The sequence below is a fragment of the Diadema setosum genome, chromosome 4, assembly GCF_964275005.1.
Source record: "Diadema setosum chromosome 4, eeDiaSeto1, whole genome shotgun sequence".
In the NCBI taxonomy this organism is placed as follows: domain Eukaryota; kingdom Metazoa; phylum Echinodermata; class Echinoidea; order Diadematoida; family Diadematidae; genus Diadema; species Diadema setosum.
The window spans coordinates 36737363-36764332 of record NC_092688.1 but is presented as its reverse complement, the minus strand read 5'-3'; the positions used below and the strand labels follow the sequence as shown (position 1 = coordinate 36764332).

Genomic DNA, 26970 nt, shown 5'->3' with positions numbered 1-26970 from the left:
AGAAAGATCAGTTAGACGAGCTGATCTAGGGCAGCATAATCAGCGTTCAATGGCAATTTCAATGTCCTGCTATTTCCGAGTTTTCAGGGTTTTTATATGGCTCGGTCATGACAGCGGAGTGGAGGTCGTGGTCAAACTCACTTCCTCTTGAGGGGTCAAAGATGCACACGAAGTCTCCGTCCAGTCTGGGGTCAGATTTTGTTTTAAGCTGCCTGGCTTTAGGATGCGTCAATCAGACAACAACTGGTATATTTCCCTGTCATCTTATTCCTGTTTTCATTCATACACACACTGAGATCTATTTGCCCTGAACTTAGAAGAAAAACGACCTCGGAAACACTAAGGAGTGAGGGTTCAGTAACAGTGATCTTCCCTAAGAGGTGGTGATTTGTTATGGTCAGTGATAATGAGGCTTTGAGTATAATATTCACACGCACCCATCTAATATGCAGATCTTTTCTTCTTGCACAAGACTTTTATTCTCCATGCAGTCTTATTTCAACTATTTTCTTGCATCTATGCTTGTATCCTTACAGGGCTTTCTTTGGCTGTGGGAAGCTGGATCTCCCTTCCCAAGAATATTTCAGACCTCATGATGGAAACACCAGCGGGACCAGACGCAAATCCTCAGCCCAATGCTGCCGCCAACGACCACATGCAAATGGCGTCCTCCAATGCAGACGAGACGGAGAGCAAGATACCAAGTGACCAATCCGATGATGTCGTTGGTCAGCAGAGAACAGAGGATGACCTTAAGGTCAAGGATGACACGCTAGACGACAACACCGACACCAGAGACAAGAAGATGGGTCTCTGTGAGAGTGACTCAGCTCCATCTGCACAGGACTCGAAAGATGCGGGAGGTGCCTCGGAGAGTATGCGTTGCCATGGCGATGGCCAGCAGGATTCACGGGATGCAGAAATGGAAGATGCTGCAGGAGGAGATGAGAAGCAGAACAGTGCCAGTGGAGAAAAAATGGACCTCTTCCATTACACCAGAGGCGATGAGTTCACGTCCGAAATTTTCAAGATTGTGCTGAAAAATCTGCCTTCGTGCTTTGGGTATAAGGTTAGGTGACAGTTAGTCAATTCAGTGTTTTTGTTGATGATTTGCTGGTCAGTGTAATTAGTTTGTTAAGACATTTTTTTATTGCTTTTTGTCTCATGAAATGTTGGCTTTTGGGGTGATTTTCTTCTGTTGTTGAAATGTGTACTGATCCCTTCATTGTACATGTACATGTAGGTAGCAGATTTTAGCAATAAATGGCCGCAAAGCCATTGCATTGACAACATGCCAAGTATATTTTTTATTACTAACATGGTATAAAGGGCAGAGCAGTACTTTGTTTGTTTTGTTTGTTTTCCAGCAACTCCGTAAAATGCTAGAAGGATTGGATCTGAAGCCGAAGAAGATCAAGAGTGGTGGAAGATCAAATTATGCCTTCATAACATTCACGTAAGTCAGATATTTGTAAAGTCAAGAGAACTCTTGAAAAAGAGAGTAAATGTTTATAACCCTGTCAGATCAGTCAAGACCGAACTAGAAGAAAAAGAAATCGATGCATCAAAAGAAAAATCATTTCCACATCTCCAAGGGGGGGCTGTTTCTAGAAATATTTCTCTGTGAACTGTTTTTCTTATACTCACCTGACAATGAGGTGTGATTGCCACAGGTAAAGTAATATATACTGCAATGTCATGATAACTGTAGGAAAATCAGGTGTGAAGGGTTTTTTTTTCTTCTTGAATAATATTTGAAAAAGATAGATACATTGGTGAAGATTTCTGTGTAAGTACGAAGAAAACCTCTGGTTTATAGGCATGATTCCATCACCTCAATCACTATATTTGCATATACTGTATATGGTTGTAATTGATTTCACTAATTTCTAAACTTTGCCAAGCTGTGAGTTTCCTTGATATTTGATAGTTTTTGTCCTATTCTGATGAAATTACCTTCACTATGTTCATTTGATTTAACCTGATATTACTTGAGTCAAATCCAAATGTTTAAGTGTACAATTGTAATTCCATTGACATTTTCATTTAAGTGTGTGTGTGTGTGTTGTAATGTGCTCTCCCTTTTATTTCAGCTGCGAGGATGACAGACAGAAAGCTCTGCAGCTGCTAAATGGCCACAAATGGAAAGGAAGAAATCTCATGGCAAAGGTATAATTTATATAGCTTTTTCCAGAGGCCCATGCAAATGTAAGCCACCAGACAGACATTTATCAGGCATCATATTCTGTAGATTAATTTCAGCCCTTTTTTTTTTCTCAAGTCTATACACATTTTGCTTTTTCCATACCTATCAAAGTGACCTGAAAATTTTGATTTCTGATTTTTTTCAACAAACCTCAATATCATCCCTGATTTATTGACGTGTGGATAACATAACATGCATGTATCAACATTGTAATATACATGTAACTCTATTGGAAAAGTTAAGGTTAACCCATGAGGACAGACTGATTTTGCTATAACATGCATTTCCCATAGACACCTGCCTGAGTATTCTCGGGACTCGTCTTCAATGGGGTGAAAGAAAAGCATCAGGATTAACTTGATGAGCCATGATGTTTTTCGAAAAACAATAAGAACACCAACAGCAGAATAATTCTGGAGGTGTCATGACCCTTGCTGCCTCTCATATCATACTGGTATCTATGTTTGAAATTCCCCTCAGTGGCGTGCACACATTGTGGTCTAGTTCATTGGTAGAATAAAAGATGCATATAGGTCATGTCATTCGAGTTTATGGATTAAATGTATGAACAGCAGATGTCATTACAGCTATCCATATTAGCAACATGACTAAAAAAAGAGAAGTTGGAAGTGAGCTCTCCTGATCTGCTATTCCTTGAGATGTGTGTAGATAAATGGAGTTGTGGGTGTTCTGTTTAATACTATACAGTACCATGACAATTTGTTAGCAACCAATTCGAGATGATGTGGCACTGTAAACATGGGAGTTTTTTTTTTTTTTTTTTACGTGGAAACTTTCCCAAATGTCAAACTGAAGTGAATGATCAGAGAGATATTGACAAGTGAAAAATTGTGCATGAATTGAATTCCATATGAAAATACTCTCGTTTAGAATTATAAACAATAACAGTTCTTTTTAAATTTGACAAACAAAATATATTAGTGATATGAAAGTTTCCCCTTGAGCATTATCTTCTGGGAAGAACTGCACCTGTAACCGATTTGCTCACGGTTGCTGAAGATCTTATGTTGGGGGTATGTGTGATTAAATGACAGAATGCCAGGCCGCTAGAGGATCCCATGCTGGCCTCCAAGAGAAAACGGGGAGACGGGGACGGGGACGGGGACGGGCGTGGCAAGAAGGCGAGACGGGAGGATGTGCAACCAGCGGAGGATGCAGACCTGACTGTGGAGGAGAGGTGAGTCGGTGATGAGGGTAACGGTGATTGTGATGATGATTATGATGATGATGATGATGATGATGATGATGATAACAATGTTAGTAGTGATGTTGAGGGTGGTGGTAATGATTGTGACAAAAGTGATTAGGTTCCATGACATGTGCTCCTGCGACAATTGCTCCTGTGCAATATCTGCGTGCTGAGCCAAACATAAATTCTTTTCACAAACACAACCCTAACCGTAATCCTAATCCTCACATCAAACTAAACCTAAAGCCCCATCACAACCCTTACCCTAACCCTACGTCCTTGGAGGAAATGTTGCAAGAGCAAATATCGTGTTGCAGTGATTAACCCGTTGAGGACGAGTCCCAAGTATACTCGGGGGCAAGTCTCTATGGGAAATGTGTCTTGTAGCAAAATTAGCCCGTCCTCAATGGGTTAAAGACCTGATAGCATGGGGAAACATGGGTGGACTGATTGAATCGATCTTCAGTCGCTACCCACCGAGGCACATTCCAAAACCACAAATAGCGCCTGTCAGTTGCATGTCGGCGAATATGTGTACTGAAGCATATGCTCATATCAGTAATGGTCAAACCCAGTCGAGACTCTTTGGCTGTGTGTATACTTACGCAGAGATCGGTGATAAAGCTGCAGACCATTAATTACAAGGATTCTTGAATACAGTGTATATATCCCATCTAGGCCAATCTTCATTTCATTGTGTTCCCACACTACCGGGTCTTTGAAAAAAAAAAAGAAATGTTTGAGAAGATCATGATACATGTACTGGTAACAATTACAGTGAAGATGATGGTGATTATGACAACATTTACGACGACTGTCATGATGATGGCGATGATGATTTTGATAAGTGTGCTAACATGGTAGTACCACAGGTACATCATGTACAATGGTGATAATGGTGGTGGTGAAGGGGACAGTGGCAGTCAAGATGAGGATAATTTAATGACGTGGATTTTGGTACCTAATGTTAACGAGGGCAAATTAACAAAGCTGAAATAATAAATTGAGATAAGATGTGACACCCTTCTATCTTGTAGTCAGACTACAAAGGTAGGATAATCCAGACCCCCAACCCCACTTTACAAAATCTTTTAAATAAAATCATGAGAGCTGCTGTCATCGTTGCTTCAATCTTTTGCCACATCCAGGCTGAACTTTGCCGTGACGCCTCTCTGGAAGATGGCGTACGACGAGCAGCTGGAACTGAAGCAGAAAAAAAAGAGGGAGCTCCTGCGCAAATTCACCGACTCACTGGAACATTCCATTCCCGATCAGAGGGACTGGATCAAGGAGCAAAAGTGAGGCAGAGTCCCTCTCTGTACAGGCCATGTGCCAGTAGACCACTTCCCTCTCGTGTTTTGATTTCATTTGTACCAGTGCTCTTCGGACAGAGGTTTTGGTTTAAAGGGATGGTACAGTTTTAGTTGAGATGGGTCTTTGGGTTTCAAACTTTTTTTTTTTTTTTTTTTTGGGGGGGGGGGGTAATGAGAAACATCTTGCATTTTGAAAGAACGTAATAATTCTAAGAGGAATTCAAAGTTTATTTGATGAAAATTGCTTTTGAAATGACTGAGATATCCAAATCAAAGCGATCCTAATAAAAGGTGGGCCCCACCTTTAATTGGGATCGCCTTGTTTTACTTTCTTTTAGTTATCTCAGCCATTTCGGGACCGGTTTCAAAATCAATTTTCATAAATTAAACTTTAAATTCCTCTGAGATTTGTATGTTATTTAACATTTCATAAAGTGTATCTAAGTATCTCGCAAAAAGTTAACAGCTAAATCCTCACCTCGACCAATACCATCCCTTTTAGCCATGAGATTTATTTATTTCTGTATGCTAGTTGTTGGTTTCTTTTTTTAACGCATTGTAAGCCATAACACCTATTCATTGAAATATTTAAAGTTTACACCAACCTTCAAAATGAAGGTAAGCAATAGCACTGTTTCATTGATACACTATATCAAAACTCTATGCATATATGTTACCCTGATATGTTATTGATGTAAGCCATTGAATTGATGTGCTAATCTGTTCTTCAAGTTTTGTGCATACCAGTTATGAAACAAAATGTATGCCCTGACAGCCACCAAATTTTAGCCCAGTTATTTCCTGACATAGTAAGAACTAATGGGTGCAAGCTTACATCCTTATTATTGAGAAGATTATGTCAGCACTTTGAACAGGTTTAATGACAAGCTTACTGCTACAATTGTAGGTCCTCAGGAAAAAAAATATCAATGAATTTGAAATATTTACAAACTCAAAACAGTGTGTGACCTCTACTTACAGCAGTGAAGTAGCATTACTTCATGATCATTGCCAACTGAATCAATTACTATATCATGATCTTGCCATTGCTGATCAATACAGTATGATTTCATGGCCATAGCCAACCTGTGTGGTAGCATCATTATATGACCACTACTACTGATTGAAAGACTATTCACCATTCTTTGCTCTTTCTCCCTTTGTTTCCACCAGAAAGAAGAACGAAGGTTTATGCTGCTTATTGGAGAAAGTGCGTCCATCGGTATGTAAATTGGAAAAAAAAAATGTATACACACCGTATATATACATATATTTTTTCTGCTCTGATTGTTGACAAGTTATGTATATATGAAAGAAAGATAATTATTTAGAGGGGTGAAGGGTCAGGTTTGTAGAGGGAGACAAAGTGAAGAAACTCGCACCTGAAGTTATGTTTATACGTGACCCGCTACAACAAAAGGATCCGAAAGTCGGGGGAGGACAATTTTCTGAAAATGGCACGACATTCTTCCCTTACTGTTCTACTTTAATTTCATACATAACACAACTCATAAAAGTACTCGGTTGCGGAGATATCGATGATTTTATTAGTGCATGTCAAGTGGTGGAAATCAGAGTTTCGAGAAAAACGCCTTCAAAGTTTTCTTTCCGACACTATCATGATCAAGGGGAGGCGAGACAGTTTTCACCGCTTGACAATAGAAGGTATGCTCCTAGCAACCTCCGCGATGTTCATTCAAGCTTAGCGCTAGCAGTCTACGCACGACCAATCAGTAATGAGGATGCCACGCACTGACCAATAAGATCACTCCCTCGTTGCTAGGGCAGAGTCTAGCTGCGGCGCTATCCAAACCTTCGGACACGATTCTGTTATGTTGAAACTTGGAAAATCGTGGCCCAGAAAAACGCTGATTTCTTGCTGTTCCTTTGATCATTTAGCTTCGAAATTTCAACAGATGATAGACAAAACATTAGACTACAAAATTATGCCAAAAGCAGAAATATGATTGTTTTGACCAATTTTGATGATGTGACTTCAAACTTGATTTTCTCGGCTCAGCCGTCGGCGACTTTAGGATCCTTTTGTTGTAGCGGGTCACATATATTTTTTTACTATGTACATGTACTTTTCTATATGATTTTATATTTCAGTTTTGAAAAAGAAACAAACTTGCAAATCAGAAGGGAACTTGTGAAGGGATGACATTATCACCCATTTTACACCTATTATGGTAGCAATTAATATCAATCGTTGTAAATATGTGAAACTATAGTCAGAAAACTTACTTACAGAGGTACACAAAATACGTAGGTCGGATTTTGATGAAAACTTTCCCATTTGATTGATTTTGCTCCACTTGAAGGTATTTTTTAATCTTTAATTCTTACATACAGCCCGTAACAACTGGGTATCGTAACAAGTGTGAGTTTTCCATAGGAACCAGTCCAGGAGGGGAAGGTAAGCATTACCTTGTTAGGGGATTCGCTATCAGCGTATCACCTATTTTGTTTTGTTGTTGCTTTAAAAAAAAAAGGTTAAAGGTCCAGTTTACCTTTGGGAGCAGTGATTTCAAAAATGTTCAAGATATCACATTTGATGCATATTATAACTATTGTTCACATTTTGTGTACTTAACAATGCTTAACATCGATTATACGGATTCAAATTTTTACAGTGGTTGTTTCTATCCCTAACTCACATTTTAGATCTATTTTAAAGCACTAATGTTGGGTTTTTGTTTCATCTGCAAATGGTAAATTATGCCTTTAACTTTGTGTGTGGCACAATGTAAACCCCCTGTGTGCACATTATTCTGATACTGCTTTTTCAAAGCCTTGTAACTTTTTATAGAAATGCAAAGTCTTTGTGCAAAAGATGCATTCCACGAAAGTAGTAGGAAAAATTGCAATCTGTGCTGTGATGTAAATTTAATGCCGAAACTATTGCCATGACACTTTCAATCACATTTTGTGATTTATTAATTGGTTTGTGCATGTAAGCAAAGTTTGTGAAGTTGGTAGGCTGTCAGCTAATTTGGATTTGCAAATGTGGCACATGATTTGTCAACCAAGGTAATATCAGTTCTTTTGATGCCTTATATATATTTTTTAAAAATTATTCAAAGTTGAATAGCTTCTCTTCTCATGTGGCAACTCTTTTACAAAACAAAGAGAAACAACAACAACAACAACAAAACATTTGGGGAGTCTTTTTTCCCCATGTTCTGTTTTTGATTGTTAGTGCATGTATTCAACCTTAAAAGTGTCATAAATGTGGAAACGGCATCAATAGTATTGAAACAAATATGGCTGCATATCATTAGCTCCAAAATCACTAATCATTTTGAACCAACCCCTCTTTTCACGTGGAAAAAAATTGAAGATGAGAATTCATGAAACTAATATGTAACTGTAATGAAGATGGTCATAGGCTTACTCTCTTTGCTCTATTCTTTTCAGAAAAAACAGTTGGGTTTCGACTTGGTCTCTATAAAGGTAAGCCAGTGCTAAATGAAAAAAGAAAAGTCTTTCCCCACGTACTGTGAGAAACAGAGAGGCAAAAGATGGGAGTATAGTGGAAAATGTCATTTTCAACTACTTTGTGAGGTGAGAACAGTGTGCAAAGTGCTATGCATGATATCAACAGAGTTTGAATCAATAATCTGAGTGGTTTAAATCAGCAATGATAGTGGGAAAAAAATACAAAAATCCTGATGAGAGACAAGGCCTGTTCATATTATTCCTAGTCTTTGTCCAGATGTTTCTCTAGAGTGATCCCTCTGTACTCTTTTGATTTGAATAATCATTCATTGTAACACCATCATCATAGGACTTTTAGGTTTGTACGACTCCAGTAAAAAAACATGTAGCTGTGTACAGCAAAACCTCAAGTAATATATTTCAGCAAGGGCACAATATTGTGTTGTGATATGTACATAAATTTTTTGAGTGATTTGATTCCGACGCAGGTTATCCTCTGTTTTGGATGTTTTTTGGATGTGATTTAGGAATAAAGTCTCGCATTGCCTCTTGCACCCAAAAAAAAAAAAAAAAAAAAAAAAAAAATAATCTGAGTGGTTGTTCACTTGCTTGTCTTGTGCTTATGACAATTTGGGATTTTTATTATGTGTGATGTGTTATGTATTGTACCATGAAGATTTGTACGCTGGCAAGGAGGGTGACACGTTCTTGATAAGTGGCAGAAGTATAAGATTACAAGGAGCAAAAATAAAGTAGATTAGAGCATCATCAGAAGATTCCCCCCTTCATCATCAGCTTGTCTTCCCCATATTGCATATACCCAGCAGCTTTCTGGTAAAGATAGCTGTGAGTGCAATCATATTCCTGCTCATGTTGGCAGGCTCAGGGCAAGGCATATCATAAAGCAACTCCCCCCCCCCCCCCCAAATGCACCTGGGGGGGGGGGGGATGCATATTTATGAGTGACATGATACGTATGTACAGTCATAACACTATACAGTAGTTTCACCAACTTCATCTCTGGAGTATAAACTCGGGCCAGCAAATTAATGAACAATCAATGGATTCAGAAACAAGGGAGAGTCTTGAATACAGGCTAACCAGGTCTCAGCAAGTTACTGTGAATTAACAAACAAGTGCAATGAGTGGATATGTAACACCACAATATATATATGACCTTCTTCTTCTCCAAAACAGCCCACCCCAGAAACCATGTGTAGTTCTCTGAAAACATCTGTCAAGGATATGATGGCTTTGCTTGTCTTACAAGACAGAAATAGTGTGTGCAAGAAGAGCATTGTTTTATTGAAGTCTTTACATGTGAAGAATATTTTATTCAACAGTGGCAGCCAGTGTATGACTTCCAAGTGGCATTGAACTTGTTTATGCGCACTGAAATCCAAATGGCCACAACCTTTTGTGTTACTTGTCCAAATGTTAACAGAATTGTTTTCTTCAAATGAGTAAATTTTTTTTTGCACTGAGGTGTTTTTATTGCAACTGATTGACAAGTTGTCCTTCATTGACGTAAATAAGCACTGATTATTCAGTGTATAAGTAGAAGCCTTGACTAAAGATGATGAGCATAAATTGGACTGGATTCGAACTGACGCTGGTTTTAATCCATATGTGACCCTGCACCTCAAAACAAACAAAAAGTCGCCAGACATAAATTTTTAGTTAAGACCATATTCTGAAAGAGCAGACTTTAAGCTTTAAAATGATGTATAACTCAAATCAAATGGACTCTCCTAACCTATCTAAATATTGGAAAGAAAGCACCAACTCAGGAAAAGTGTGAACTGAGAAAAGAGGCTCTGAAGTACAGTGTCTACTCAAGCGCTTAATCTTTACCAAACTGTGCTGGCTGTGCGATGAATGGGACAAAAAACAGGAAGTAAACCACCAGAGTAACAACAATGAATGGATTATCAGATTAAACTGAAATTAAACATGCCTCATTAACACATTCTGTCCGTAATTAATGCCAACTTTCAAAGCAGTAGCACAATTCTTTCAAAAGTTATTAGAGTTGAAAGTGAAGAGTGTGGACAAGGTTTTTCAGAAATGAAAAAGGGATTCTAAAGACACACCTAATCACACTATTCTCCCAAAAATGTTCGAGATAAACTGCTAAAAAAAACACACTTTCCTGCCCGTTTTATGATACCAAATTTTAGCCTAATGTAAAAGAAGACCCGCTCTTTCAGAAAATATGAAAAAGTCAAGTTCGGCTGGGTTGACCCATTTCACTTATTTTCAGTCCTCAGGCAAAATCAGTGTGTGCGACTTTATGTTCGTTTTGAGGTGCACGGTCACATATGGCATGTAGCGGTTACTTACCAAGGAGGTTATGTCTTTGTTGGTATACGTAAGATTGTTTGGCTTTTACAAAATATCTCAAAAAGTTGTGCACAGATTTGGATGGAACATGCAGGAAAAGTTCATAATGACACAAGAAACAGATGATTACATTTTGGTAGTGATTTGGGAATTTTTGTGGTCTTTAGAGGATATTTTTTTCGGGGGGGGGGGGGGGAGGGAAATAGGGTCAATGAACTTTGCAGTTCAAGCTGTGTGATTTAAGGTTTACATACGTATATGCGCACTTAAGCACATGCTCTGTTGCTTGAGGTGCTACGCAGCAGGAAGCTGATGTAAGACAAGGTTTCTTCATCGGGAAATTGGGCGATTTATAGCATGCGTGTATGGGTGGAAATGAGCTGTTTGGTGGTGGTCTGCGTTCTGCAAGTGCTTTTCTAGTTTGAATTGATAAACAGTACCCACTGCATGCTATGAGTGGAAGCTCGTTGATCGAGTGGATATGATGCCTGTCTGGTGATCAGGAGATCATTGGTATAAATCCAACCTGAGTGTGTTTGCCCTTGATTTTTTTTTGCTTTTTGTTTTTTATCATGGTTTCTTTTAAAACACTGAATAGTAAGTGCTTATTTATGCAAATGAAGGGCAGTTTGTCAATCAGTTGCAAGGAGTTGGTTTACATTTCATCCTCCACAAGAGTAATGTGTCGTCAATTCGCATATCATTGATGACTTCCTCTTTGCTACATTGGCTAGTTTTTCTCACAATAATGCCTCAAATTTCACACATTCTTCCAGGGGGTCAAATCTCTGTGGTCAACCCGTCATCTTGCCTCAACGTCCCTGAGAGGTCAAAGGCCGTCGTTCAGGCCTTCCAGTCCTACATACGGCATTCCAACCTGGCGGCCTATGACCCCGTGACCCACAAGGGTCACTGGCGCATGCTGACCGTGAGGACGACCCAGGGGGCGGGCCTCATGGTCATGGTGACATTTCACAGGCAGACTCTCTCAGAGGTAATAGTGAAAATTATGCCCTTCTCTCGTCTGCTACTACTCATCAATATATCCTTATCATCATGAAGACGTGAAATTACGTGGTAATAGGAAAAGAAGCAAACATGGGCACAATGTTTTACCATTTGCTGTTATGATTTCCCAAAACTGTAGGGAATTTTGAGGTTGTAGTTTCATTCTCAATGTGTTGGTCTCCAGGTGTGTATTTACATTAACTTATTATGCCTCCGCCAACGAAGTGGCCGGAGGCATTATGTTTTCGGGTCGTCCGTCCGTCCGTCCGTCCGTACGTCCGTACGTCCGTACGTCCGTACGTACGTCCGTACGTCTGTACGTCCGTACGTCCGTCCGTCCCGTTTTGTTTTTGTCGATATCTCAAGAACCGTGTGGTGGTTTTGCATCAAACTTGGTATGAGGGTATATCCTTGGGGGATGATACTTTATGTGGATTTTAGGGTCACAGGGTCAAAGGTCAAAGGTCACAGGTTATTTTGTGAAAAAAAAAAATTGAAATTTCATGTTTTTCTCCATATCTCGCAAATGGTTCAAGGTACCTTCATGGAACTTAGCATATATGCTTGTACCGATGGGCAGTGATTATCTAGGGAAGTTGGGGGTCATGGGTCAAAGGTCAGGGGTCAAAGGTCAAGGTCAACTCCTCAAAATATAACTACTTTCCTTATATTTATGCAGTGCCTGAAGGATTTTTTTAAACTTGATGTATGCATGTATAACCCAATATATATTCTGTGGGAAGTTTCTTGCCAAAAGGTCAAAGGTCAAAAGGTCAAAGGTCAAGTGAAAGTGCTAAATTGCACTTTTTCTTCCATATCTCAAAAATAACTCAAGATATTGTCATGAAACTTACATATTTATGCATGTTCTACCTAACAGTAATTCTCTTTGGAACTGTGGGGTCAAAGGTCAAAGGCCAGGTTTCGATGATACTATTTTACCATTTGATACTGAAATTATACTTTTTCTCAATACCTTGAAAATTACTCAATGCATAAACTTGTAAAAGGGTCAAAAGTCAAGTGAAAATCATCAGTTCCCCCAAATACCTGCACTCTGACGTTTTAATCATTCATCCAATTGAACCTAGTTCTAGGAAAGTGAACATTCAGCACATTTGTGGCAAACCTGTCATTTTAATATTTTGCCAATTGTGTGAAACTGTCATCACACATTGTCAAGACATTGTACTATAGACCTATTAGGAGAACCATGTATTATGGCGGAGGCATACACCAGTCGCCGTAGCGACATTTCTAGTTCCTGATAAGATTCTGAAACCCCTGTGGAATTTGCGTTGGACTCACTAGGTTCTTGCTGCCAGTGGGTTACTGTATACTCCAAAAATTTGCAAGTCAGTGCAATTTGCGAATTTAGTAACACACAAATTGATTAACTCTGATCTCGACATGAATGTGACGCGCATGCGCACAGTTCTCCATTCATTACTGTACTCAACGATCGCAAAATTAACCTCTCACGAGTTGTTGGGAAATCCCGATTCGCAAAGATTAGACTCCCTATTAAAATGCATGCCAAATACAATATGATGCTGTATGGCAGATCATTGAGTGGCCTTGCAGCAGTAGTGACCAAATGAAGTGAAGAACAGTATGGTGCCCAATAAGAGACTACATTGTGTCTTTGACAGGAGGAGGTGGAGAAGGAGAAAGGAGGACTTGCGGCCTTCTTCCGTGATGGCGACGGCAGAGCCTGTGGTGTTACATCGCTGCACATCCATGTCCAGTGGTAAAGATCTCTGCAATTTTCACAATCTTCAGCTCAGAGCATAAAGGGCGTTAGTACTTTAGAAAAAGATAAGAACAAAAAAAAGTCCAGAATGTTAACTCTTTGGCCCGAATTCACAAAGGTGGTACAATTGAAACCATGGTTTAAACCATGGACAAAGACCATAGTTTTTTTATGGGGCGCCAAGTGTTGCATGGCCTTTTTCATTAAGAAATCAGTCATTTTGTCAATAATGATTTCGTGGACGTAATGTTAACATTTCGTTGACGAAATAAACGAAATGACTAGGCCATGTGACACTTGGCCCCCCACACAAAACTACGGTCTTTGTCCATGGCTTAAACCATGGTTTCAATTGTACCACCTTTGTGAATTTGGGTCTTTATGTGCAAAATTTGTACGCCCGACTCAGTCAACGGCATGCCAAGTTCACATATTTTGCTAAAACGCATGAATTCACCCAAACTGATGGAAAAGATTGCCAAAATTCCACAGTGCAGTGAAAGTTTCAGTCACGATTTTATTCCTCTTACATGTGTAACTTGCATGGTGTGATGAATTGCCCCTCCCCTCCCCCTTTTTGGCTGAAATTGTTGCTGCACTCTCTTGCTCCTTTTGACGCTTTCTCTCTTGCTTCTTATGCAGGCAGGGTGACAAGAATGCGATTCACTTTGAAAACATCTCGGGCGAGAAACACATCACAGAAGATCTCCTCGGCCTCAAGTTCCGGATATCACCTCAGGCTTTCTTCCAAGGTAGGTGGATGCAAAAATATTTGTGATGTTTTTTTTTTTTTTTTTTTTAGAGTGAATGTCACCATGGAATAATCCTTGCAAATCTTTGATACTTCTTTTAGCCAAGAGAGGGGGAAAAAGGAAAGTTACAGAGGCGAGGGTAGAATGAAAACACACAAACATCTTAATTTGTTGTTTGTGATGTGTGGCCTTTGCGGCATCCACCCAATGCTGCATAATTATTTGTCTCTTTTCTCATATCGTATGGACACATGCTTTCTAGCATACACAGGTTGCAAAACCAAGCTCTCTGAACTATTTCATATTGTTTGATAATATTTTATTGGACTGGGCAGATCAATGAGATATTGCCAGCTATGTGGACATTTTGGGGAAAGCAAAAGACAAATGATGAAAGTAGTGTATGGAGCAGAGTAAGGACATACAGTGGACTTTAATATGTGTAGGCAAGCATGATCGAAGTGTATTAACCTGTTCCATACTGAATTCTGAATTTCCCATAGATGTAATACATAGGCCACCAGGTTCCCGTATGGAACAGGTTAAAAGACACTGAAGCTTGGTGTATGATTGTGCATAGCTAGCTGCAGGTGCTTGTTTCGTGCTACTGCAAAAAATTGCTACCAAGGAAAATGGAAGTTGAACGTTTGCATTATGCTCAAAGTCGGTTGATAAGCCCTTATGATAAAACAGATGGTGACTTGCCTTCAAAATTGTACAAAATGTTCCAATTTGGGGTTTGAAATGCTACTTATTGTATATCATGGAGGTTATCAGTCTCAATGTGGACTTCATATCAGGACTTATGACCTCTTTGAATTCATCAAGTCTACTCTTTTGTAATTTTTCACCATTGAGGTTATGAAAGTTGTTTTGAAATCCATGCAGAAACTGTGAGCAGTTTTCAAAGGTTTGTTTCAAAGGTTTCCCTTGTCCTTTGGGTGCATTTGACTATCTTGCCCTGCTTTCTTTTTTGAAGTGAACACCCTTGGAGCAGAGATCCTCTACACACTTATCGCAGACTGGGCCCAAGTGGACGGGAACACCACTCTGCTTGACATCTGCTGTGGCACAGGGACAATCGGAATCTCTCTTGCAAAGGTGACAAAACAGACAAACAACAAACAAAATATGTTTTTTGTAAAAAACAAAAAACAAAAACAAACTTACTAATTTTATGAGGATGTTGACCTTCAGCCATCAGCCCGGAATCATTTGCATGTAACACACACATTTGGTCAAGTTGGTTCTATTCTGAGCATTACTCACCTCCTTCCCTTGCCGTTCATTTTATAACCGATGTCCATCCAAATATCTCCATGTCGTGATGGAGTATGTTATGGACTTTCTCTGGCCAAAAAATTGACTTCAAGAATGTACGCTGTGGAGAATGCAAGGAATTAAGATGATGTAGGGTGCTCTTTTCCACTCCTCCAGCAACGTTCGTAGTTTTATTTTCATTGTTGACTCAAATTGGCACTCAAAAACGTCCCTCTGATTCTTAAGGCAGCCCACGCGATGTAAAAAAAAAACTGACTTGCACATTCGTGGAACTGCTGCAATGCTGCCCAAGTCATGTCCACATGTATTCATGTAATTCTTGCATTTGTGAGTGCATCACCAGCCTACATGCTAGGTCTGTCTCCTTTCCGCAGACTCTGACGATGTTACATGATGTCATCAGTTTGAGTACTGTATAAGCTGTCATTTTCACCAGGATTTAATTTTTGCGAATTTCGTGAATCACAGTTAGGACCACAAATCTAACAACACGCGAAAATGTCACCATACACCATTAAAGGTAATATTGCACTTTTGAAGGCCTCAGTGTCAATTCGCGAAAACAATATCTCGCGAAAACGTCCGTGACCTCCTCATTCGCGAAAATATCTGTACGCAAAAATAGCAGCGTATACAGTACCGTATGTCAAAAAAAAAAAAATTAGTATGTATCATGATCTAGAAGTGTAGTTTTGCAAGACACCAATGTGTTAGTTTGTAGAAAATGTGTTGCCATGGTAACTACTCATTTTTGTATCAAAATAAACCATTCAAGCTATGAAGGTCAAATTTGGTGTGTATGATGGTCTTTAAGTGTAGTTACGTATGCAAAATGTCCCTTGTGTTTGTATCAGAAATGGATTGCCATCGATGGTAACCACACTTTTTACCCAAACCTTGTGGAACTCAGTGTCAACTCTGTAATTGTACAGTAAACTAAAATTATTCTGTTTCCAATTTGATAAGTGCACAAACTTGGTATTAACATCATTGCCCTCATGACATCACATGCTATAAAGCAACACTAGGGGCAGGGGTATTGATCACCTTCAGTGATATATGGGGTGGTATGGGACTGTGTACACCCCACATTTTCAAATGTTGCCTGAATTATTAGCATATGAAGATACACTGTTCCACACTGATATGTCTGTAATATGTTGTTGGGTTTTGTGTTTACTTACGTGTATAAACAAGTATCACTTGATTTTTATTGCAATTTTTTCTGGTGCACATGAATGTCTTTTGTGTGTGTCCCCTTTACTACCCTGAAAATCAGATCTATTTTTTGAGCTGGTGTTTTATAAGGGATGTTTATAATTCAGACCATTCCTTAGAATTATAAAAGTGGAAACTTCTTAATGATGGGGATCGATTACATACTATGGATATCCAATGAATTGATTCGAACCCCAAAAAAAGTCTAACCATTAATCATTCTTGGTAATAACAGGGGATATTCTTGAGTGACATGGAGTTGGTTTTTTTATTTCTTTTTTTTTTATAAACTCTGAGATGTATTACTGTAAGATTTGATACATGATAGTGGGAGGTATTGTTTTTCAACCATGCAAAATTTAATGATGTTTGCAAAAGGGATATACGACCTTTAAGCCTTTACCTTCATCAATCTCTATTTGAAGATTTGCATCTATCGCATTGAATTAAAACTTGTGTGGTAGCTTCGCCATTGCGAATGAAGCACCGATAAGTATTTTATGTATCGCAAAAGAAGCCATGGAATTGTTTTGAACAGCAAATTTAGTCACAGACCGTGAGAATCCCTGTATACCATTGTATTTGAGGAAGCAGCCATATCTGAAACAGCAGGCAAAGACCATTTTTGGCCTGAATTCACAAAGGTTTTATGTTTTATTTCGTTATGAAATCAGTCATTTCATCATATTCATTTCCCTACGACAAAGTGACCGATTTCATAACGAAATAGACCATGCAACACTTGGTGCTCCATACAAATTGTCCATGGTTTAAACCATGGTTTCAATTGTACCACCTTTGTGAATTCGGGCCTTCGCGTCTCGCTAAAATGCTGACAATTGTCCTCATCCTTAGGATCGGCAAACCTTTTTTTCCAGCATCTATTTTTTTTGTCTTCCTTGAGACTGTGTGCTTGTGCTCTGGTGGAATCATTTTTATGCCCCTCTTCGCAGAGTTTCTCGCAATTTTGATAGTTCACAAGTTGAGACTTTAGAGACAATTTCACAAGTGGCTGAATTCCCTAATCGAGAACCACAGTGATGGCGGATTAAGAAATATTTGTTTTTTCCCTCTCAAGCGAAAATGTAGTGATTTTCCACCATTAAATCCATTGTACATTACACTGTGCTATAGGTGGCAATATTTTTGTGGATTTTGGGAAAATAGAAATGTCGCAAAATGTGTCACGTATACACTACGAACTATAAAAACATGAGAGGTGAAATGTGTAGCGTTTTTAGAAAGTGATTCACATATGAAAGGTTGCTGTGAATGCATTTTCTGTTTGGGGATGTTCCTATTTTCCCTGAAAGAACATGTTTTCCTTGAGAATGCACAGGTATGCATCCTAAAATAGAGGGACTACTATCACAAAAAAGCAGGATGGTTTAAATGAAATCTGTTAAAGGTGCATGGTCCCGGTGTTTTAGTCAAATGCGTACGCGGGCGCACGGCGCAAATTTCATATAGAGACCTACGCTATCGACTTCTCTTTGGCGCTTACGCTTTGGCCCACTTTCCCCGAGTCCGAAGAAGTCCGATTCAGTGTAGTCAGTGGTCCGATCACAGTTCGGCTCATGAATCGGCTGAGGGGGATGACAGCTTTAGCAAACTTCTTTTGTGATGTCACAATAACAGGCACATATGCACGCACCCTGGCATTACTACAGACTGCGCGATGCGCAAAGAAGACAACAAAGGCAACGTTACTTAGCAACACCTACGCACTTTACTCTTGATGACAGCTCAACTGCGGTAATCTTCGTATCAATGCTAACGATGATCGGCAGTATCATCAACAGCGCCATCTACACTACCGGGACTATGCCCCTTTAAATCAAAAGGTCAAATCAGAGAAATTTGAGCAAAGTAGTTCAATTATAAAAGAACGTACGTGCAGTATAATGTGAATCTTCTGTTGTTTGACATTGTGTTCAGTGAAGACCACAGTTAGATAATTTACCCTTGCATTAGATATGTAAGATATTCATTGTATGTATTCATGTAAAATGTATTGTCCTGTATATTGTTGTTGCATAAAATCCTCAGTTGTGGGGGGGGGGGGGTTAGAAGCATGCCATTTCATAACTACGTAGTACAAAGGCAGCATTTTCATAGGTCTTGGAGGATTTTGGATTTTATATTTTGATACCATCTTTATTTTTTTTATACCATCTTTTTAATATCATCTTTATTGAACACAGCCATGTTAAACTTGAAAATATGAACTTAGAATTAACCCATTCCTTGCGGGAATCCAATACACGGTATGCGTCATATATTTATGACATATACAGTACATCTTGCAAAGGTTCATTTTCTGATAGAGATTCACATCTTTGTGTCGCCTTCCAGTGTGGTTCGGTTGTCAGTCATCATGTGATATCATGTGGGCATCGTATTCACTTTGGCTCGTGATTGGCTTTTAACCAAGTTCGGGGCCAACTTCATGCGAAATTGAAGTTACATATCGTCGCTGGGGTGACAAGACCTCATATCTACAAAATGTCAAATGTTCAGGAGAGCCAAAAAACATGGCAGCCAAAGCACTATAAGTGAATGGGATAGACATTCCTTTTGACATGCTGTGGGGGCTTCATTTGGGGGTAAGACAGTTAGCTAGGACTTGGACAGGACATCACTTGACCGATTATTTGACTGTAGATTAAAAAAAAAAGGCATTTTCACCAAAATTTGAGATACAAGGTCTTGTCACCCAAGGGACAATATTTGTATAGCCATCTTGCATCACTTTTGGGACAGCATGATGCCACCATCAGGCTGCAATCACTGCCGCCAGTAGACTCAAGCCAAGGATGTCATGCTTTGTAGACCACAGTCTTATCCCCTGAACCACAAATATGGCTCCTACATAAAGGAGTGAAGAAGTTCTGCAGTATTATTTTTGACACTTTTACATTTCACTTGCCTATTTCAAGTCTGAACACGTCAAGTCAGAACGTTTCCCTTTGTCCTTATTCTTGTTTATTTCAGAAAGTGGAAAAAGTGATTGGTGTGGAGATGAACCAGCAAGCAGTCGACGATGCAAAGGAGAATGCAGCTATCAACGGTAGGTAGAAAATATCACTCGATCAGAATGTGCAAGAGTTTGCGTAACCACATAGATTTGAATGACGAATGCTATATATGCCAAATATTTTATGAGGTTTTTATTTTCACAAATTTTGCAAGTCAGATGCTATTCTTGAATTTAAAAAACACACTTAACCCTATTCTAACTGGGCTATTTGAGACCAAGTTTTTACTGGGGGGGGGGGGGGTCAATTTGACCCCCCCTTCAGATCTCGGCCACCGATCGCGCGATCGCCGCGAAATTTTGCCTGAAGATAGAGCTGGATGTCAACTACAAGATTACATAGTTATACAATAGAAAAATATTGCCTTTCTATTTTTAATAAATTAATTATGCAAATTTGTGCATGAAATAATATTTTCACCTATAACTCCATGAAAAATACTGAAGTATTACTAAATTTTTGTGTCAGAATTCCTCAAGACATATCAAACAATTTTCATGTAAAAAAATGGCACAATCAGTTTCAATTTCTTTTTTTTTTATTGTTTTGTTAATTTCTTATGTATTTTGTTGTTTTTTTGACCTTTTGTTTTCTATTGTTTTTTTGCCAAAATTTGTTGTAGGCACTTTTTCAGGCTTATCTACACTAGAATTGATTAATTTCAATGGTTAAAAGTTGAAATAATCTAATTTATATCAATTTAACAAAAAAACACAATTTGCATTCAATTTGCACACGATATCATGAATTTGAGCTGTTTTCGGGTTAACATGCATATGCATAACATTATGTAACTTCAGAATGGTGTACCCGGACGTCGCAAATTTGGTCTCAAAACATGCGGAAGACTTCAATGAAAAAAGTCGTGAAACGACGCGGCAAAATCTTTGCGCGTTGCGGAATCGTGGCGCGAAACGTCGAGGGGGGGTCAATTTGACCCCCCCCCCCCCCCAGTTAGAATAGGGTTAAATTTTCGTCGATCGTATGCCAAAAGGCCCTTAACACTGTACAAATCCTACGTGTTAAGGCTCTTTTGGCATAAGGCGGACGTTTTAAGCCTGATCCCGACATGAATGTGACATGCACACATGCATGCACATGTCACAGTTCAGTGATGTATTCCACAATTTGGAATTTTAACCTGTCACAAAATTGTCGAAAGTTCCAATTCACAAAAGAATTAGACTCTATGGCCCGAATTCACGAATTCAAGGTGGTACAAATGAAACCATGGTTTAAACCATGGACAAAAACCATGGAGCGCCAAGTGTCGCACAGAATATTTCTTTACGAAATTGGTCATTTCGTCGACAAAATGATCGTTTCGTTAACGAAATTATCATTTCGTGGACGAAATGTTCATTTAGTGACAAAATGTTGTCATTTCATTACAAAATAATCATTTCATCGACGAAATGACTGATTTCGTAACGAAATATTCCATGCGACACTTGGCGCTCCATAGTTTTTGTCCATGGTTTAAACCATGGTTTCATTTGTACCACCTTCGTGAATTCGGGCCTATATATTTATGGTGTTTACAGTAATGTACAGTGTGTGTTAATGTGTAAATGAATATTTTGTTTTTGCGAAGTGAATGACTGACTGAATCAATCAAACAAGCTGAGGAATGTAAATGGGGCTTGATTTACATGATGTCTTTCTTTTGTGATGTAATAATGAGTGGTACATAAGAGTAAGAAGCGTCCATATGCCCCCCCCCCCAAAAAAAAAAAAAAACAAACAAACAAACAAATAATAATAATAATAATGAAAAAAAATAATGCTAATAATAATGATAGTAAAAAATTATAAAATAAATAAATGAATAGATTACAATGGGACCCTCCACAATGATACCTTTACATATAGTGAATCAATCCAAATACAGTTTCAGGGTATGATTCTATAACTTATTACCCACATCTTACAGAAAAACCCATCCGATTTGCTTTGGTGGTCAAAGAGACATGAGAAGTTTTGTAGAGCATGTCAGGAATCCCTTTCCTCTAAGTTCTGTCCATTGTGTTTACACATTGATATGCAGTTCCAGGAGCATCCAAGTGCTAAGCATGGAAGAATCAGACCCATGACCTGCTGTACTACAATCCACATTTCTCTGTGACCACTAAAAGTAAATGGGTTTTCTGCAAAGTATAGCTAAGATGTTATATTTTAAGACCCAGAGATAGCACTCCGACAGTCTAGTAATATTGAAAGTTATCAATGCAAAAATCTGATTGTAATTTTTTTTTTTTTGGGGGGGGGCATGTTGAAGCTCATATATCCAGAGACTGCTTGATGTTGCTATGTGACTGATACAGGCTGTGATGTTTGATGCATTTCATGTTGAAAGTTTCTCTTTACATCCGACTGAGATATATATCCCTCAACTTAATATTCCATCTCATTGGGCTTGGAGCGTCATGTTTTATTTTTTGATTTCATCTTTTTTCATTCTCACATTTGTGATCCTTAACAATATGGTGGAATAATCCTTAAAAGCTTCTTTCTTTTCTTTTTTTTTTTTGCAAGGAAAACAAATCCTGCTGGTTTTGTTGTACAATGCAAATCATTATTCACAAGATTGTTTACTGTCTTTATTCACAAGGGGTCAGTAATGTGACGTTTTATTGCGGCAAAGCAGAGGATCTGCTTCCAGACATCACCACCCAGCTGCATCGGTGCCTGGACGTCGTGGGCATCGTCGACCCGCCCAGAGCAGGCCTGCGTGAGTTCCACAGATTAACTTTTCCTACCATAGGACATTAATGTTCAAGAAGTAGCCAATGGCTGCTGTCAAGTGCTTCTTGCAAAATTGCAAAACCATTGTGCGTAAAATCCACCTATCCTTCAGGATTGTGGAGAGATGTGTGGACAAACATGCCTCGCAAGTTGCTTTTAGACTTGAGTTAGAGGGGCTACAGGGGATTTTGTGGCAACAGGATCATCCACCTCGCACGTTTACATCTGTAATTTTCAAAAGAGAATCAGCTCTTTGTATTATGACTTAGTGTGTGTTACGTGCACTCTTCTCGTGTCAACTTCTTGTAAGGTGTGCTTTTAGACCAGTTTGTTTCTGAGCACTCTCTGGCACAGTATGGTACAGTATGGTACACTTTTGCAGCACATCGGGAAGTGGTCCACTTTTGGCACAGTAGGGTACAGAACGGTATACTTTGGGAGTGTTTTAGTGCTCCTCTGGCACAGGTACAGTATGGTATTGTACGTTTTGCGGGCGCACTCCAATGTGCCCAAAGTTCCCCCAGGAGTTGTTTGGTTAAGAAGATTCAGCACTCTACCTCTACCTGACTATCTTTTTTTCTTCTTTCTTTTCAGATCCACGAGTGCTGCAAGCTGTGCGGCGCTGTCCCCATCTCAACAGATTGGTGTACGTGTCATGTGACGCAGGGCAGGCTCTCCAGAACTTTATCAAGTAAGATCAAATTTTCAGGTGGCTTTGATAGAAACTGGTTTAAGACTATCCAACCTGCCAGCAAAATCCACCATTCCTGCGGTGTCCCATGCACGCACACATATGCAATTGCATGATTATCATGTTGTCACCGGCTGGCTCCTGCCGCAAATGCATTTAGCATATCATGCATGCACACTTTGGACACCGCAGTAATGACGGATTCACCACCAGGTTCGATCAGTCTAAAGAGAGAGAGCAACAAAAGGTAATGTCACGGCGCTCACGACTGTGGTAGAAATTTCATTTTTGAGCATTGCTGTAGATTTTCTCCCGTGTCGTCAAAGAAACTAATTAAAACAACATAACAATATGCAGCAGTCTAATTTGGGAGACTTTCGAGACCTTTTATTATGAAAGCATAGAGTTGCATGTGTTTAAGAAGCAGGGATATTGCTCGCAACCCTATATTTAGATGAAGTGATAATGTCTCCTTACCTCACCAATCTTAAAATGTTCATATGATATTTGTTTTCATGTATACACATATATTTCATTGTATAGAGATTATCTTATGGTACATTTGGCATTTTTAAGAACTGGATTTTATTATCATTGTCACTTTCTCTTATTGACATGTTTGTGTCTCTTTGTGTCATCTCTCTCCTCCCGCATCACTCCTCCCAGCCTCTGTCGACCTGTCTCCAAGAAGATGAAAGGGATGCCCTTCAAGCTGGTCAAGGCCATTCCCGTCGACCTCTTCCCCCACGCCAGCCACTGCGAACTCGTCCTCCTCTTTGAGCGGAATCTCCGCGGCGACGGGCAGGGCCGCAGCGGCACACAGTCGGAGCCACCTCCAGCTGCTTCACCACCGCCGTCGTCATCCTCCGCATCATCAGAGACGACATGATTGTCATGACGATGAAGTGCATCCACTGAGATTCTTCCATGTAGCACCCAGCAATGATCAAATACATTAGTTGCTATCTCACCTTTTATAATTTGCCACTATCCAGCAGCTGTCGCGTCTTATGCTTTTACAAATGTATGCTTTCTTGAATTCACAGACGAGAAGCTACTCTAATACCACAAACATTCACGGCATGAAACTTTGCAAATTGGAGTCCCTGGCCTCTTTTGCAGTATGAAACTTTCATAACTTGCCCGACCAAGGATGGTTTACAGCATTGATCTGGCATTCAGTGCATTTCACAATTTTGCGGGCTTGTTATTTTTGTGAATTTAGCTCTACGCAAAATTTGCAAAAGTTTCATGCACACAAAAATGTCTGGTTTTACAGTATTATGGCTCAGTGGATAAACCCATGACCTGTCAATCCCAAGGTTCGCAGCTGGTTTTGGTTCCCTGACAGCAGCGGTTGCTTTGTTGGTGACCATGTAGAGCAAATGTTGATTTCATCCAAATGCAGACTTTAGACCACAATGTAAATTTTTGAGGGCAAAGTTGTATAAAATCAAGGAATTGCAATACATGTAAGATCGTCAAAGATGGCTACACTGAAAATTCACAGTAGTGATGGGTACACCTTTCTGGAATGGGTTCACACATACTTCGCAGTGTTCGCTTTCATGTTCTTGCATACAACTTATTCTTTACTACATTTGGCAGAAAGTAGTCTACAAAATTATTTGTCTATCGCTCCGTGGGGTTCTGTTGTGAAAAACAAGAAAAGGAAAAGAAATTTTATCAAATATCCATGGATGTGAGCTGTTTTGTGGTTACAGTTTGCAACACATGATGCTATCCGAACAGTGGAAAAATATCTATATGTCCAATAGACAAGTTCAGACTCACAGATCACGCAAAAATCTTCGATCTAGCATATGTCACACAGAGTGACTCACTTCTTGCACCAGAATAGAAAAATGCTGCTACTCTTTCTCGAAAATTGACACTCGCACGACTAAGTGCGATGAGCACAACTGAGCCAGCAAGCAAATGCCCGGCCAGTGTGATGCCAGAAATGGGCATCACAACCAGTGACACGACACTGATGCAATCCACTCCTACTTGTGGTGCGTCAGCCAACGAAAAACAGCCTTTTGATTGTAAAATGTGTGTTGACACCTGCTGGCAGCTGATTAGTTTATTCATCATCAATCTCTTGAATTGCATGAATAGAGACTATGACCCCTCGAGGAAGGACTTAAGGGAACATGATCTCACAAAGGGGAAGACTCGTTCCAGCTTTTCAAAATTTCCTCCTCTGAATCTTGACCGAAAATCCTTCCGGATGGCAGAAAATTTGTAAGTTGGGTTCCAGTGACAAAGAAAAAAAAAAAACATATTTAAAAATCATGTCTATGTCAATATGCGTATACCAGCAAACCTTGACAGGCGTAGTAGGACGTAATTGCTGTGTCCCCAATTCTCGATCAGAATTTGTGCAGATGGTCATAACTTTTGCAACGCACGCCATCTTTTACCTCAATTTGTACCAGATCTGTTGATTTTTTTTTTCGAATCTGTCATGAAACTGAATGAATATAGACCAAAAATTCATGTGAACAGCAGAAAATTTGTCAGTTAGGTTCCAGTGACAAAGAAAAAAAATGTAAATCATATTTAAAAAATCATATTTAAACAATGTATGTCAGTATGCACATATACTAACATACCTTGGCAGGCCTGGTAGGGCAGTGATTGCTGTATGTGCTCAATTCTCAATCAGAATTTTTGCAAATGGTTGTAACTTTTGCCATGCATATCATATGTTACCTCTATTTGTACCCGATCTGTTGATTTTCTATCACATTTGTCATGAAACTGTCTGTAGCTGTTAACGAGTCAGATATTTTTAGCTGAGAACCAGACAGATGTTTTCACTATTTTTTTTCCGGGGGGTTGGGGGTAATTGAGTTATTGGTACCATGTTGTAGAGCTCAATCTCCTCTATGTTATGGTGTCAATTTTAAATTATTTTCATTTTCAGTAAAATGTTAACAATTAAAACCACAGGGGCACTATTTTACCCAATATTTGGAACAATGCTTTATAAATCTACCCACTTTTGATTTAGTGAGCTTTTTATTTCATGTAAATTGATCATTTTGCTTTCATTTATCCACAAATCTTAGAACAGGATAGTGCCGTTCTTGTTCTCAGCTGACGATGTAATCTCTTGATAGTTGGATGAAGTGACACAGAATACATTGCATCAGTGAGTGCTTGAGCGATAAGGGGATGAACGATGTAAAATTCATGACCATGTAAATGTCAGGAAGTTGTCTTGTATCAAAGGCCACCTTTCACAGCTTTCACCGATACCCATTAGTAGGAATGATTATTGATCACATGGCCGTGCTTGCGAAATAGTCCTTATTTTTTTAATGGGTAAATATTGCAAATTTGAATTTTGATGGAATGATGCATTTTTTCTTGTCTCTGCCAAAGATTAAATTGATACTACAGTATTTGAGTACTTCAGATACATTCAACATAAAGTCTTTTTGCTGATTGTTTTTTCACACAAATGAACAACCTTGATACCATCAGAATTTCTCTGAGGTGATGTCAGTTTAGGCTTTGTTAAAAAGAAATGATGCACTGTTGTAGGTAATCCTGGCAAGGTTTTGGTCCAACTGTAACTCATACATAGAATGGCCATTTGAAATAGAATATCATTTATTGAGAATTCTCTTCTGTAATGCATATTTTAAATCTGTTAAAACAATTCATCTTGAGTTGAGGGAAAAATGCTTGCACATCTATTTCTGTCAAACAGAAGAAAAAGACATAGTGATTTTATTTGTGTATCAAAGGCACGAGAAATAGCATTTGAATTGTATATGTATGTGTCTTTTGAAAATAAAAATTTTCTTAAAAATCCATCCTTGCATTAAAAAACTTCTGTTCGTGATTAATGAATCTTCATTACATGTACTTGTTGCTGCTTGTATTCTATCTATCTGTTTATCTACCTATCTATCTATCCATCCATCCATCCTGTCCATCCATCCATCCATCTATCT

At 39.1% G+C, this 26970-nt stretch overlaps 1 protein-coding gene across 1 annotated transcript; it reads left to right on the top strand.

Moving 5' to 3' along the window:
• The first annotated feature begins 696 nt into the window (after window positions 1-696).
• LOC140227219 (tRNA (uracil-5-)-methyltransferase homolog A-like) lies at window positions 697-24200 on the top strand. The gene is made up of 16 exons (XM_072307648.1): window positions 697-1069; window positions 1368-1456; window positions 2094-2169; window positions 3262-3404; window positions 4565-4714; window positions 5903-5951; window positions 7085-7148; window positions 8150-8185; window positions 11290-11507; window positions 13174-13271; window positions 13917-14026; window positions 15006-15127; window positions 19520-19595; window positions 22175-22294; window positions 22903-22999; window positions 23666-24200. The coding sequence occupies exons 1-16, from the start codon at window positions 806-808 to the stop codon at window positions 23886-23888; spliced, it is 1935 nt and encodes a 644-aa protein (XP_072163749.1). The 5' UTR covers window positions 697-805; the 3' UTR covers window positions 23889-24200.
• Window positions 24201-26970: the final 2770 nt, after the last annotated feature.

Coding starts and splice junctions, on each gene's coding strand:
- LOC140227219 (XM_072307648.1), top strand. CDS start 806: ATGGGTCTCTGTGAGAGTGACTCAGCTCCATCTGCACAGGACTCGAAA. Junction 1,457..2,093: donor TATGCCTTCATAACATTCAC/GTAAGTCAGATA, acceptor CTTTTATTTCAG/CTGCGAGGATGACAGACAGA. Junction 23,000..23,665: donor GCTCTCCAGAACTTTATCAA/GTAAGATCAAAT, acceptor CACTCCTCCCAG/CCTCTGTCGACCTGTCTCCA.